This window comes from Pyrgilauda ruficollis, unplaced genomic scaffold, assembly GCF_017590135.1.
Source record: "Pyrgilauda ruficollis isolate IOZ18807 unplaced genomic scaffold, ASM1759013v1 scaffold53, whole genome shotgun sequence".
NCBI lineage: Eukaryota > Metazoa > Chordata > Aves > Passeriformes > Passeridae > Pyrgilauda > Pyrgilauda ruficollis.
The window spans coordinates 443,208-460,288 of record NW_024526933.1 but is presented as its reverse complement, the minus strand read 5'-3'; the positions used below and the strand labels follow the sequence as shown (position 1 = coordinate 460,288).

The 17,081-nt window shown below is 34.0% G+C and overlaps 1 protein-coding gene across 1 annotated transcript in view; it reads right to left on the bottom strand.

The window, feature by feature from the left end:
* LOC121360697 (contactin-associated protein-like 4) overlaps positions 1 to 17,081 on the bottom strand; it is a 201,163-nt gene that overhangs the window by 124,647 nt on the left and 59,435 nt on the right. Inside the window, exon 3 of the mRNA XM_041480742.1 lies at positions 447 to 640. Within this exon, the coding sequence (XP_041336676.1) occupies positions 447 to 640 (194 nt within the window). The remainder of the gene's footprint in view (positions 1 to 446; positions 641 to 17,081) is intronic.

The window sequence follows — 17,081 nt, the reverse complement described above, 5'->3', positions numbered from 1 at the left end:
ATTTCTTTGGTTGTTTCATTTTATTCTTACAATATGTTTAAATGTTTTTATGCATAAAAAATGCACAAAAATAAAACAAGTGTTTTGTTTTGTTTTGTTTTTTAACCGTAACTAAAAGCCAAGTTTCATGCACTGGGATCAATACTTTTGTGAAAAGAAGTTTGCCATACATAGCAAGACAAAAGACATTTTGTAGTACATTTTTAATCCTCAGAATAACTCCTTGTGTCTTAATGGAGTACTTCTATGGCTAGGTTTTTGATGATTATTTGCTTTTTACTGTCTTTCATCTTTTCAAGAGCTAAATTGCTTTGTATATTTAATTATCTAAACATTTTTAGTGTAGTTCTTTATATTTTACAGCTTTGCTTAGATTTGCAACAACGCACAGTAAGTTGCCTTTAAGTCTCTGCAGAAATGTAATTTTCATTATTGAAAGAACATACCCAAATGCTTTCTTCTTGACGATATTGCTTCCAATTCTGTCCACTGTCACTGAACATCAGAAGGTAGCTTGTTACCCAGTCTGAGCTCCCATAACCACCTTGAGTAGCAACAGCAGTAACCTCAGTTCTTTCACCAAGATCAATCTGAAGCCATTGATATTTATTGGATACAAGTGGAGACCAGCCACCAGCACCTTAAAAAGAAAGAAAAATAGTGAAAAGTATTCCTAAAAATAAGCAAGTTAGCACAAAACTTGTATATACAAAAATAAATTAGTTCATTTGAGCAACGTTATCTAATTAAAAGGTCCATCTCCAACATAGGATTTTCAAACTAGATTATTGTTAGGAGTTCTTTTCAACTCAAATGATTTAAAGATTCTCTGATTCTAATTCAAGATATAGTTGAATCAAAAGTATTTTGATATTATTTAGCAAGTATTCTGAAAATGTATACTAGATTACTAGATATTGTAACCAAATATAACTATTCTAAATTATTAGGAATTGATTCACACTCTTTTCTCTGTCTTGAAGTTCTACAATAAATTTTACAGAGTAATTTTTACCAATCAGACTCTTCAAGTAAAAAAATCTGAATTTTGTCATTTTATTTTATGCATCTAAATTTCATTTTATGTAGACTAGAAAATCTCCAGAGGTTCGGTCTAACCTCAAAGATTCTGCATGATTCTGTTCTGTGAGTCCTGGATGTACAAATGTGTATATGAAACAATAAAGCATATTTAGAGGACAAATTTAGACGGCACATGCTCTTTAAAATGACTAAAACATGTTTAAGCAAATGATAAAAGAGTATGAGATATACACATGCAGTTTCAAGTTCAGGCACACCTGTCTGCAAAGAAAAATATCTGCCCAAAGTGTAGAGCTACACCTCCAGTATTTTAACTAACCAGAAAGATATTAAAAGGAAGAAATTAAATCAATTCAGCGCTCCTTTGTCTTCCTTTGTTTGCTTTTTTTCCTCAGATCATGCTAGTTTTCCTGTAAAGTTGGGTGGAAAAGGTCAAAGGTAGGTATCAAACAATCTCATAGGAAAAACCACTGGTTTACGGAACTACATTGCAAAATATGCAAGCATTCAGACACAGCATCTGCTGAGTTTTATCTGAGAGATAAAATGAGATTTATGCTGAGAGAATGGTGTGGTAAAAATTAAAAAATATCTATTAAAGAACAGATTTAGATCTAACTCTGAAAAACACAATATAAGAGGCACCTTGAAAAGTTCTTAAAGCATGCATACACAGAACCAGAACAGACATATCTAGTTTCCACAACAATCAGTTAGCTACAATCCAATTTTATGCTTGTATGGGCTTCAAGATGTAGAAAAATTTATAGCTAAATACTACATATTGCTTAATTCTGTTTAGAGTCACAAGCCAAGTTCTTAACATTACTTCCTCTAAGAAAGAAAAAGAAAAAAGAATTTTTATTTAGGGTTGCAAAACTGTCACTTAAATATAAAATGGTGAGAAATTATGCAGGTATTCATAAATTGCAAAAAAAGTGACTTCTGTTGTACAGAAAGAACTGAGAGAAAAACAGAAAGTCCCATATATGTAACATTTCCTTTGTCCACACATTTAAGAGCTAATTAAAACGTAACAGAATTAAAACTATGGCGTTAAATACTGTGTATATTTTTTTTCTCTCTTTATCTAAATCAGTATTTTGAATTTTATGTAAATATGTGATTTCAGTGGCTGCACCTCAATTACTCTCAAGCAGATTCCAAAGCTTTTCCTTATGACCACATAAATTCATCTTTCAAATTCATCTTTCATCTGCACTGTCTGTGCAGAACAGTGTTGTGGCATCAAACAAGAAAACTTTGTGAACAGTTGTCATGGGAGTTAAACAAGGGTCCTTGCACCCACAGGCAGAGTGGTCCACATTCACATCATATACCGTATCTGTGACACATGCCACATAAGTCTTAACTGCCACCTTAACTTCCAAAACCTCCGTTCATGCATGAACACATATAGTCACAACATTCCGCTGCACTGTGTTATCCAAAGCCTTCTTAGAATTAGATGTCACCATGCTAAGTTTGGTGACATTTTTGAACTGTCCGCTTGAAAAGCAGGGTTTAATTGTAGTCAACAGGAGTAGTCTGGCAGACTGTGCTGAGTATGTAATTTGTAAATTCCTTCCGAGGCAAAACATGTTCACTTGGTGACTGCAGAACTTTATTCAGAATGAAGTAATGGAAATTAGAAGGATATTTAAAAAGTGCCTGAAAAGCAGTCTGTTATGGCAGTACTACTCGGCACTAGCCTGAGGTAAGCACTCCTGTCTTTAGTACTGTGTGTTCCAGAAGTTTTTGCAAGGCATGCCACCATGTAGTCTATACCCCCTCACCATGCTGCACTACATGCAGAAAAGAAAGGGACATAGATACACAGCGTTCTAATGTCAGGGCTGTTTGATTTGAGGCATTACAGTAAAGATGCAGTCCCAGAAGTCATCTATTAGCCTTGTACAATACAACGTAAGACCCATAAAGAATAACCACTGAGCCACGATGTTATCTCCAACAGCCTGTATTAAGCCACAGTCTGGACCACCAGGAAGAAGCTGCAACGTTTCCTGAAAAAACACTACACTAGTTCACACAATGCTTTCATCTGTCAAAGGCTCTTCATGAGCTCTTTTTGTCTGACTGTCCAGCAGCCAGGTGTTCTCCCAGCATCTGACTGCCACCTGAAACGTCACAGATATGAAATGTTTGCCCAGTCCTGCAGGAAACCCTAGCAGAGCATGTTAGCTTCTGACTCAGCATTCTTTACAGTGTGTCCTGTCCTTGCAGCAAGATTAATGTGGGTACCAAACCGCAGTCGCTTTTGGCTGTAGAATACATTTGGGCACGGTGATGCACAGAAGTTAGCTGCATAACAGATGTCAAAAGGATCTTGTTTGTCAGAATTCATGCTGTATGGTGTGGGTGTTCCTGGGAAGATCTGGAGAGGTCTTAAACAGCTTCTCACAGGAATGCAGATACTATCTATATTAAACAAGGCTGTGCCAAAATGAAAGAACATGTAGGGATAGACTAAGATTTACAGGAACATGATTTTGTCATCTCTCAACTTACTGAATTATTGACTTTGAAGTTTCCACCTTATTTCTCTTCTCTCTTCTTTTGTCAGTGCCTTTTATATAAAGCATATGTTTTCTTCAATTACATCTGAATCTACGTTTTACAGTGACTGATGAAACACCTTTTGTTGCAAACTAACAGCAAATCAGAAAAATAATTTTCAAAGGAGAGAAAACCTGTACGTAGAGTTCCTTTATTTGAACTTCATCTCAGGGGGCTTTTAACCCTTTTTAATTTCTACTGTCTTATGCAACATACCAAAAATCTACATTCAAGCTGCCCAAGCATGCAGAATTCATCCTTTATTTCTGTTAAAAACCCCAAGCATTACACAGCTTCTTTTTATGAAGACCATGCTGACTTCAAGTTGAACACACAGGTAATACATAAAATCTTTTCATTTCACTTATAATTCCTATTACATTGTTTTAAATACCAGTGCTTGTAAAATGTTTGTACACGTGATGTAATTTTTTAAAGTACATTAGTTTACTGAATACATTTAGCAATATTTTTTCTGAAGTACTAACTCCTTTTCTTAACTCATGAATTGTTGCCTTTCAATTCCCTTTTACTATGAACTTGCCAGTTTTACTTGATGGCTCATAGTAAATGAAGGATCTATGGTTACTGGGAGAATTAAATCAAAGTTCAGAGTTTCCATCAGTCACTTATACATACTAATTGATAAACAGCCTCCTTCATTTTCTGTGATATTCATCAATAAATTGATTATTAAATTATTGGAAAGATTCCTAAGTTTTTGATGTTTTTAATGCATTAAAACTGACTAATTTGTGCTAGATTTAAAATTTAAGCAATCATGCATCTTTCATATTTCAAATTTTGCCTGTGAAATTCCATTATTCTTGATTTCTGTTTCTACAATGTTATAACATTTATTTTCAAGTCAGTTAAGTGAAATATATTGGAGTTTCCTCACACATTCACTCCAAGCAATGCACAGTGCTCTTCTGTGGGAGTTTTACAAGGTGGCAACATTCATCAGTTCAGTCAGCAATTTCTTCATCACTACAACTGCCAAACTATAAACAAGAGTGCAGCTTGAAATCTGTTCTGAATTTATGCACTAAATTCAAGCAGAAGACTTGCTTTCCTTCAAATACTTCTAGATATTCTATTTCTAGAATTCAAATTTTATGCTCTTCATATGTAGTTTAAATTTTATTATCTACCTTTCTTGCTTTTGGAGGTTAAAAAACCTCTGCTCTCTCCCATGACCATCAATATAAACAAATCACTACACTGAATGAGTATTATTTCATTACCCTGGTTCCTGTCTGCTAGGATAGGTGTTTAAAGAGCTTTTGCTTTCATATTTCGTTAGCTTCACTGGGATGACAATATCATTATCACTAACATTGCAAATAGAAAAAAAAAAAAAAAACTCAGCAAAATTAGCAAATACCTACAAAAGAACAAAACTCAAAATGACTAAAGATATGGTCAAAAATCTCACACCTAGGGCAGAAAATATCTGAGTATGTAAACCACAAAACAGTTCACACTCATACATGCCATAACATCTGCTTCTTCACACGCAGTTCATTAGACAATTTAGCCAGCACCAGCACTTACACCGCTCTTGAATTTCATTATTTTTTTGCATATTTAATTGCAATAATTGCAAGAACTGTATTAGCAAAAGTTAAGGTTTAAAACTAACACATATCAGAAAGGATGCTTTCCTTTGATTAATCAAACTGTGTATTTCCCATATGGATCATTTAACAGAAGCTGATTTTAATTTCAAGCCAATAAAGTTGCAGCAGGGATGAATTTGCCTGCACTTATTACAAAGCAGATTTTCTGCATGCAAGCAATTGACAACTGAGTGTTCTAACGTTTTAGTGAGATGAAAAATGAACTGCTTTACAGCATTCAAAACCTCTAAAATACAAAAATATGACACTATTTAATTTCTTAAGCTGAATGGTATCCTCTTTCACAATCTGAGAATTAAAATCTAGGTGTATACCTATATAAACAGTCCAAGGGTTTTCTTCTTTAAGTTTATTGACAGATAATAGAAGTGGAGAGTGGGGGGCAATATCTGATAAATGATGTTGATGCATTGCTAGCAGGTGACAACCCTCTTGGCCCCTTAAAAAGGTGTGTAGAGTAACAGCACTGCTGTGATAAACCCCTAGTCCTTTCATTTTAGTTCTCCTATGTTTGAAAGAGGCAATTCAAGATATAGAACTCCTACAGTTAGAAATTCCCATTTATGGCCTAGCAAAATGCAAGGAAAGTAATTATCAAGAAGAATCTAAATAGCCAAAGATGCCAAAGAGCATAAATCACAATTTGGCTCATTTTTCAGAAAGGCTGCGGGAAAGTTATCACAGCAATGCTGTTCTAAGCCATATTTCAGTGATAAAAGACAAAGACAAAAGCCTCAAAATTTGAAACCAGGGATAAACTGAAGCAAGTAAACCTGAGAAGAGATGAGGAACCTTGGGCTATGAATAAGAAATATAGGACACAGATTTTTTTTTTTCCACAAACACTGAAGAAGCCTGAGAAGGACAGCTAGATCAGAACCTAGTTCTGCAGTCACTGCTTCACACATAATATTTCTGCATAGTAATTTTCAACCACACTTTTGATAGCTATTCATCTTTTGCCTTTGATATGTAGCATGATGCTCTGCCTAAGTGAAGATAAAACAGCCTGAACTTTACCATATCTGCCAAACTTACTGATTATATATGGAGAGGAGGGGCTTTTTTGCTGTTAAAGTACACTAAAGACACATCAATCCCAAAGCTAAATATTCTGAGGATACGAAGAACAACATTCCCCTACACAAACTCATACCAGTGAGGATGCAGCATACAGACATCCTTATAAAGGAACCAGCAAGTGATAATAGTCATAATTTATCTAAAGGCTGCTGAGCTGACACAGCTGTCTTCAAACATAAGAACAACAGCCGACCACTTTATACTATGAAAGCCCATAGTACAAGTCCCTCTTGTTACAGCAGGGACTTGCAACACACTCCTAGGAGTGCATGTGGAGATTCCTCGCTTGAGTGGGGACAACCCCTCAAGGCTACTCCTGGAGTCTGAATGAAAGAGCTGTCCAGGGTCATTGGTATGGTTGAGTAACATAAATCTCCTGTTAATAATTATTTTTCTGGTCTTAATATAATTACTTCAATATTGCTTTAAAAAAGTTGTAAATATAAATAAACTCTGCCGGAAGTAACTCTGATTAAAGTTTTTTGTATAATCATTATCATCATCAATTTCAAAAAAAACAACATACTTTATTCATAAAAAATATGTTTGGTTTGCTGTCCTTAATCCTGTTGGAGAAAGTTACATAAAGGCTGAATTACATCTACATAAACCATTAGACATAAACTTTTGACTAAGTCTGGGACTAGGATGGATCCTGCCTCACCTAGACTCCTCTCTAAGAAGGATTTTACTTGGCTTAAGAAAGCAAAGTGTTTCATTCTGAACTTTGTGACTTCTCAGGAGAAGCTCCTTGACAAACTTTATCTGAAGCTTCCATTCTATTGTTTTCTATGAGATTATTATCAGGACTAAAAAGACTTTCTCATAGTCACATATTATCTATATTAAAAACTATCATACAAAACAACAAATCTTAGCACCTGAAAAACCAAAAGAGCATTCAGGGCAGGAAAATGCAGCTTTTCAAAAAGAGTTGTTATTGCCTGATGAAAGACCCATGTCTAACGGGTCTCAAAATGCATAGCCTTGGAAACAGAATCACCAAATATTCCAAATGGAAAAGACTCACAAGGATCATCGAATCCACCTCTTAAGTGAATGGCCCATAAATGGATCAAATCTGGATCCTTGCTGTTATTAGCACCATACTCTAACCAACTGGTGTTTTCATCTCCACAGTCTCTTTCCTTCTGATTTTAAGATTTGCAAGATAGGATGAGGACATTCAACCAAAGTGTAAGATCACAGAAATACCTCTTTAAAGATTACTAGAACAGGGGGCTTTGAATAGTTGGGGAATCTTAATACTTCTAGTACACAGTTACTTTCTGCATGAAAGAGACATTACTGATATGAAGGAGACTAAAATCAGGTGTTACCTGTCATTTTACCAGTGTATAAAAAGACTCCATGGCTGTCCTTCAGAGTCACGGTTTTATATCCTTCCATAACTGGATTTAGGAAATCATTCAATGTCTGCACAATTGTCCTCTTTTAGAATGGTTTAAATAATGTAAGTTGTATTCATGAAACCAAATATTAGCTGAAGCTGTCATAGCTACTAAGATGAACTTATGAAAATGTAGAAACACTCGCACATAATCCAGCTTCATGTATAGCTTCTTAGCTGTTTTCTGGTCTTGTCTTCTGGTGTTGCAAAACTGATAGATATGAGTTAAGCTCAATATAAAAAAAACCGTACAGAAACAGAACGGAATCTTGGATATATTTCAAGTACTCAAAAACAAGATCTCCCCTTCTCCTGAATTATGTTCTCTTTTTGGAAAACAGTACTTATCTCTGTATATTACAACAAAACGAAATCTGACGCACTATATAAACTCTGAAGGTCTTCAGTACTACCCTTCTTTCTGAACATATAAGCCATCATTTTCTGGATTGTTAGGGAAGCTCTTGGCCAGATTTCAGAAAATACTGTGAGAGAATAACTAAGAGACACATTTTTGAGGGTCTGATATCAGAACTTCTCACTCACAGGAATATATCATGATGAGACATACTATTTATTTGAATAAAGACTGAAAAGTCCCATGAATGGCATCTGATTCTGAAATTTGTGTTACTTTTCCTGTTAAGAAATGAATGAAGAAATCGTCCCTCTTAAAATCTGAAGAATGAGATTAATCTACCTGAGTAATTTCCAGAAATAAGTACAGACAACACAAGTATGTTTTGGCTTATCCATATGGGGAAGTTATGTTTTCTAAGGGGTATTTCACATGCAGAGCTGCCTCAATAGAAATCAAAACTACTAAAAAAATTTCATCTACTTTTGAGACAGAACATAAAAAGAACTATATTAATGCTTCAGTCAGAGAGAACTTTCTAAGGGAGGTGGGTGTAGCAGTTACTTCAGTGGCCTCAAAGGTAGAGTAAGCTTAATTTTGTAGGAAGGTCTAACCTTATTTTAATACACTCTGGAACTGAATATCAAGTGAGAAAACATGTACAATCTTAGAAGAGAAGGAGCAATTGTGTTTATTTTTTTCAATTGTCAGAATATTTAATATTTAAGGAACTTAACTTTCAAAATTGTGACAGGTACTATAAAATGAATATTAGGTTTTAGTAATAATTTGTGACAAGTAGTAGTTACTATGTCAAGAGGAGTTTCAGAGGCATTATGAATTTGGATGAGCACAACACAAAGGCACTAGGAAATGGTATTAATAGTGACAAAGTTTGATCTACTTTGAATCATTCAAACAGAAGAAGGTAGATAACTTTATTTCACTCCCCCTTCTGCATTAACAGTAAATTAGGTGAGTGAGCAAGTCAGTGAATCTCACTTTACGTTTCTTCAGAAAGCTCTGAAGACATTTCTCCTCAATTAATCATTATGTAAATATATCAAAGGAGATAGTTTGATAAACTGACATAGTTTATCAAAAGGAAAGCATACTGGCAATGGTTCAAAGACCTATCAAAGCCACTATTTTGCTCAGATTTTTCATCACTAGCATACCACACAGTGCTATGAATCACTGCCCTATAGTAGGAAACATCTTTTGTGTGAAAAGTTTGGGAAAGCCCAAGTTTGAGTAAAGAACTTTTATATTGGTAAAGAAGCTGTAATTGTGTAGGATATAATCTGAGCCACTCTGAGCCACTTCTGAGCACTATACCAAAAAGGTGGTTCTTTCTTCCTCCAGCAGGAGAGAGGTACTAAAAAAAAGTCATTCTGAGAGATTTGTGCTGAAGAAAAAGACTTGTTGTCTACCAAGTTTCTTAGAAAAAACTGTTTTGGAAATGTGCCAGTTCATTGCAAGACTTACATTATTCTTGGCTATTACCATCCACTTTTACTTGATGATAAGCAAACTATCTCCCTTACTACAAACTAGGAATTTCACATAGGAGTTGTACACCTTTTTGGCACATATTCTGACAATATTCCAATACTGAATGTAAAACAGGACTTAATCTGGCAGATTGTCTCCTCCTTAGGAGAGTGGACTCTTGCAATAGTGCTGTTCTCTTCTCTAGCCTCTGGTCATATCCATATTTAGGATGCTGTACTAGTAAATCCTATTCTGCATGAAGTACTTCTGATATTTAACCTTCTCTCTCATATTCTCCATCAGTGAAGTGAGGATCACTTACATCTCATCACTGTACATTTTACCTGAGGCACTTATTTTGTTCATTTTGGTTCATTTTGTTCATAATGATGAACAGAAAATTTAATGGGGTAAACAAAAATAATGAAAGTTCATTGCCACCACCTTCCACTATACCACTGAGTTTAAGCGACACTCTCACTTAAATTTCTGTACTGATGTAATTTCTTGTACATACAGCATTGTGTCTGGAAATATAAACTAATTGTGTGGAAATGGAAAATATGTATTTATTGTATAAATATTTGTTACAATGAAACAAAAAAAACCCTATTGCTAGCTCAAATACACCATTCATCACAGTTTTATAAAGTTATATAACTTTTTCAAGCTAATAAATTTTTACATATTCTTTACAGAACAGCTGCTTTCACTGAGCCACCTGTATTTGTTTCCCTTGCTCAGTGGTCTTGCCTAACATGTTACATTCCTGTCTTGCAATTTAAAGCTAGTAGTGATAATTAGCCTTAGTTTTCACAGCTAAAAATATTTTTATATTGAGAAAGATTATTTACAGTTAAACATCTGCAATTAATTCACTTGTAGACATTTTAGTACTCTTCTTTCTTAGTTGTTTTGCTTTCATTAATTCCAGGATGAAACAACTATGCAAACTCAAAATCTGAAACCAAATTAAACCTGTTTTTTTAGCATTTACTCCTGTTCACTTCAAGCTAGTGTGCCAGCCTAATATTTTACTGACTACAGCCACAGAATTCAAAGAAAATGAAAGTAAGCAAAAAACATTTTGCATTGATCAGTTGGTCTTAGTATATATGACACAAGAAGACTGAGTACTTTAAGTATTTGTCACTATGACAGCATTCTGATGAGGTTTTCCTGGGTAATTAAATTAAACTTCCTAATACCAGCTACAATCTCCAGATGCAAGTTACACCAAAACACACATGTACCTAAATTGTATTTTTCTGATCCAAACATGTTACTGTACAAGCTGGCTTGTACTGATAAATAAGAAACCCAGCCTGGTTTCATAAATCGGGCCCTGGGTTGATAGACAGGGACCTTCACCCATCAGGTTCCGAACATCCTGCGCTGCAGGCATCTCCCTGGCCAGGAGCTGGGCTGTGTGAGGATCAGGCCAATGAGCTGTAGAGACATGGCAGTTTTGAACTCCCTGTATAAGAAGGCTCTCAACAATAAGACAGGCTGTTTGTCCCATGGAGCCTTGGTGTGTGTGTGTGTGTCATCCTTGTCTCCAACCGCCGACCCCACGGAACACGTGGATTTTAATGTTATACAAACATTCACTTGTGATTGGTGTTCCTGTCTTCTCAAATATAAATCCACCACTTTAATAGGAAATAGTGACACTTATTAAGAACAGATTCATACATAGATATGAAATAACTTTTTTTTTTTTTTAACTTCACTGCAAAAAAATCCTGGTAGGTGAGTATTTCAGCTATTACTGTATTTTCCTTGAAGATTTGCCTACTGCTTTGAAGAATGTTGCACAGCAGTATCAGTGAACTGTAAAAGGATCAGCAACAAGTTAAAAAACACTATCCATCAAAATCTTAAACCCTCTGACATTTATCACCCAGTTCTAATATATAACTAGATGTATCATCTCCAGTTTTACTTAGCAAAGTGATATGTTTGTATACTTTACAACAAAATGAGGACAGTACCTTTGAGCAGACGAACATTTTTGTGCTTGTCATTTTTATCACTACTTTAATCTCAATCCTCAATAATCCACTTTGGTACTTCTGGAAACTCTATTTCAGCCTTCAAAATGCTGATTCACTGTCTCTGCCACATGTTTCAGTACACATTACGCTTTCAGTACAGCAAAGCAAACAGAAAAAATATTGACACCCCTGGTTTCCAAGCAAAAATACTCTAAGTATACATATTTAAAACAGAAAAGCTCTATTTTATTTCCTTTATTGTGAGTGCAAATTACTACAACTAGCATCAGACAGACACTGGCCAGCTCCAGCTGGTTATGAGCCTGCATATGTATCTGACATGCACAAAGATAATGTGATTTAAAAAAAAAAAAAAACAAGTGCAGTGTCAGCCTTTTTGTCTTTAAAGTCTGTTTGTGCTTACGTGCACATGAACATGAATATTCTGCAGTGGAATGACAGATACTCTATAAGTCAACTGAAATGTCTAGTCTGATTACATTTTGGCTTTATGTAAGGTACAATTATAACAGTATGCATGTACATGTGCAGTTCCACTTCTGTAAATTTTTGAGCAACTTGACCTGACAAGAACATAAAAGAATGAGGTAAAACTGGTACATGCATTATCCCCTACATACACAGTATTTTCCTAATTTGGTGTTCTAGTCATTACTCACAGCATTTTGTTACAATACAAATAATTAACTTGTAAATATATGTCACATGACACTTAGCACTTCATTAACTGGTATCTATAGATGAGAGACTATGCCAGATACTCAGCTGGGAAGTTAGTATAACTTTCCCTAAATTCTGTATTTAGTTTCCAATAATATTTTCTATAACGACCTGAATAATAAAATGTTGCTAGAGAAATTTATTATGGAGCTTTTGGAAAGTCAAGATTTGACCAATCATTTACTTTCCATGGTGTAAGATTCCTATTCTTTAAAAAGAAGTTAAAAAAAAAGAAGATATACTGCTTCTCTTCAAATCCAAGTCAATTTCTGGTTTTGTGTATTTGTGTAACATCTGTGTTTTTCAGAGTTCATGCATTATGATCTCATTATTTCCCCACATAATTTGGAAAGAAGGCTCACGAATAAGAAGAGATTTGAATATTTAGAGTTTGAGGTTTCAACCTTTTTATTCAGCATTAACTTCTGACTCAGTTTTACTGGCATAAAGCCTGAGAGATAACAATGATGACTAGAAAAAGTAACAGGGAAAATGGAATTGTACTAGACTAATGGAATTTCATGATTAAGAAATATAATCACATCTGGCTTGAATATCAAGGACGTAACATTTTTGTTGGTTAAATGTTTAAATTGTAGGTGGTACACTATTAAGAACAGAGCTTTATTATTGTTCCAATTGTTATTATTGTTACAATATTGGAGGAAATAAATTATTAATTGAGTTACCTAACCATGAAGAAAAACTGCAGTTCCATTCACTTAAGCTTTTGTCGTTCGGGAAACTTCATTTTTCAGCACTCTGGATCTTTTTTTTTTTTTTTTTTTTTCCAGAGTATTATGACAATATTAGTCCTCAGTTGTGATTTTCAAAAATGGCATTATAATGTTTATGGAACTAAATCAGCCAATCTTGACAGACAAATGACTAATTCAGGGATTTATTTGCATCAGATTTAAGACAACTGATGTATAACTAATGTACAACTAAGCTGTATTACTTCTAAAATTATGTTTAACTTAAAAACTTTTCTCAGACTAAAAAATGTCTATTTATGCATATTCAGGTCCCATCTTTAAAGGTCATCACAGCTTTTTACTTTTAATGACAGCCATTATGGACAGCTACTGGAATCAGACTACATAATATATGTAATGATAAATAAATCATAGTTGTGGCTGTGTAGAAAAGTTTCTACAGTTTGCAGAAAACAATATTACTGGTAAAAACCTTGATGGATTGAACAGTGCAACTTCTGCAGGTTACCATGATCCAACTTTGCTTTTTTCTTCGTAAGCGTTATAATACTTAAAATATTGCAGAGAATTTAAGTAACAGTCAAAATGAAAATTAATGTAATCCAGTGCAACTCACTAATGTTTATATTGTTTTTTCTTGCCCTTAAGAATTCGCTTTGTGAACTGAGACTTCTTTAGCATGATCCTGATGAACTGTAAGTTTATCTGTCATCAGGAATTACGAATCAAATTATTGTATTTTTAGGTAAAAAAATCACTTACTTGCCAATTATTTTCAACTTCTCACAACACACAGGTAGATAAAATGTTAATTAATAAAATTAACAAACTCATTTAAGACAAAATAAAAGGCAAAAATATAGATAATAATAGGATGTGGCCAGACAATATTTTTCTTCCTTTAAATCTACGTTTATACAATTATTTATTTCCAACTGCAAGCTAAGGTCCAACAGCATTATTGTTGTGATTCTGCTCTTTATGGAAAAATGTTCATATAGCAGCGTAACTAACTCTATATCCTGAAACATTATCCTGGATTATAGGATATCAACGATTTGCTAGATAGATATTCAATTAAAAAATCATACTGTTCTCTCTGCATTTTTTTTAATGTGTAAAATGTTATGGAACTGCAAACTGCTTTGAGTTGAAGTTTTAGCTCTCTATATTGAAAACATTTTTAGAAGTAGATTATGATAGTAAACATCACAGATGTAGATATGTATACATACATACATCTATATATATGTATATTATATGTAGAAATATACATAAACACATCATATATATATATATGTGTATGTATGTATACACATGTATAATAGAAAAAGAGAAGCTGACTCAATCCATCCAAAAATCATGCATATATATATATATACACACATATACACACATATATACACATATACACACACAGATACACAGATCCCTTAACATCCCTTAAATTCTAAAAGCATATTATTTATTTGATACAGCAATTTAAGGGGCTAAAAATTGTACATTACTAACTGGATTGCAAGTGGATTTATGAATTCAAGAACTCGATTCTGTTTACTCCTGGGTAGTCCAAAGAGATTTAGTCAAGGATTGAAGCCAAATTGATTAAAAGCTGTCCAAGAATAAAAACTCACTCTCTGCCTCTAAGAGGTGTGGATTTAGAGCTTTAAACTTCTAACTGAGACATTATGTATATTACACTTTTGCCTACATCATAACACTTTATTTTCTTGGGTTTGCAGGTTTCAGTCCTTATGAGGAAATTCTGTCTACTTATACAGGGGAATGAAGATGTAGTACAGTAAAGATTTCTTCACACTGAAAACTACTATTTATAGAATATTGATCTTTGTTATTAAAAAAGTAGGTGGTAGTGAAACTGTTAATAATTAAAGGTGGATATTTAATTACGCATTAATATTTGAATCTTTTTTTTGTTGTGCTTGTCATTTGTAGAAAGAAATAACTTTTATTGTATCACCAGTCTCCTTTTACTGGGCTACAACAAAATCAGAAGCTAAACAAAAGGAAATAATTTCCAATTGCTTTTGCCAGAATGTTAGTTTTACAGTCGTGCAATAATAATAATGTTGACTGAGTGTAGAAGCTGTCAAATACTGCGGTTGGTTGAAAAGTTTATATTCTGCCTACCAATACTAAAACAGTTTCATATCTTAAGAGAAGACCAAAATAGAAGCCAAAACCTCACAAAAAGCCTATGACATGCTTTAAAAATTATGCCAACAAATGAAAAGGAATTTAGATAACGCGTATAAAATTTGGATAGGAAGGTCAACATGATCTTAGTTCTGATAATTATATTTAACTGGAGTTCCCAACAACAACATAATTTCGAACAGAAATAAACTCGCTGTCCTAGTCAAGACTAAAATGCTATAGTAATGCAGCAGATGACAGATTAAAAAAGGGTGTTAAAAAAGTCAATTTTTTCACAAGGCTATTTGTTGGGAAGCAGGGTAATAAGCTTTCCCTTCTTTTGTCACCAGAGACAATTTATCCCACATCTCTCATCTCACATCTACTACAGGCAGTTACAAAATAACAAAGAAAAACCAAGCTGCCCAAGTTCTAACCATAAAATTTTTATATGCTTTGCATTTTAAAGTGTCATAGAGGAGCTTCTTGTCTGGAAGGTAATTAGGATTTTTGTAAAGCTACTAACATGTAGGTACTTCAAAAATGAGACAAGCAAGAATATTCTATTCCCTAACACTGTTAAAGGGAATCTGCAGTATCACAGACTTACCTGGGGGTGAAAGAGAGGAAATTAAATTGAATGCTTTTGCAAAATACACTAGTATAGAATGAATTTGTGTAATTTTTAAATGGTTAAATCAAATATACAAATGTATGATACTCCATACCAGGATATTATACTCTTACCAAAAAGCAAATATCTGTTCTTAGGTAACAAAGCGTTGGTAATTCAGAGGTCAAAGTACAGCCTGTAGCAAAAAACCTCAATGATGAAAAACCCCCCACAAATATTACGTTAGGTTTTTTTCTTTACTTAGTATCTGATAATCTACCATATCAGCTACGAGGGAAATGAGAGATCTGATAGCTGAAATTCCAATTTCAATTCCTGTTCCTTTAGTAATTAAGCATCAACAAGCATGCTGTATTTTACTGAATAGGATACTACACAAAAGGGCTTGGAATGGGCTGCAAATCAATCACAAACCTGCCCTCAGCTGATCATATTATGGGGGCCTTTTACAGTTAGATGTCAGCTCTGAATGTTGATTGCTCAACCATAGCTTGCCAAGAGCTACATGTTCTTCCTCCCTTATTAAGTTACATGAAATTGAAAAGATATAGATCTGGATTTCAAATCCACTGATCTGTAAAAAAGGTACAAAGAATTACATTACAGGAAATCTTGGTAGTATGGTTTATTATTAAGGTTATCCATTATTTCCAGGTATTTCAAATTCAGTCAGACTTATAAGTAGACTGAAAACTTGCACCTTTCAGGTTTATTTCCTCTCTTTTTCTAGTTTTGTTTTTGTTTTTTCTTATCTGAGAAATGCCTTTAGCATTCTAAGATTCATACAAGGATTTTGTTTGTTATTAGGTGATGAGTATGTGCCAAGAATATGCTTTTTTCCTGCCTTTTTCTTATCAACCACTGCATTTGGCTGATATATAAAACAGAAACAAATGATCAAGATATTATTGGGTTATTAGTTAACCCTGAAAGGTCTGCCTGCATTACTCCACAGAAGTACTGGTGCAGCTGAGATTTATGGGCTAACACCAGGTACAAGAACAGAAATGAGGAAATTTATTTTGCAGTTTATTTCCATCTGCTTTCTTTCGGTGAAAAGAACATTCAATACAGGAGGATAAGAATTTGATCAAAAATGAGAAGTATAGATTGGTACAAAGAACACTGTGACTTAAAGTGGACTTCTGTTATAGCGGTTTAAAATAACTGCACCAGATTCATCATAAATACTGAATGTGTGAGTATATGAAGAAAGTATTTAA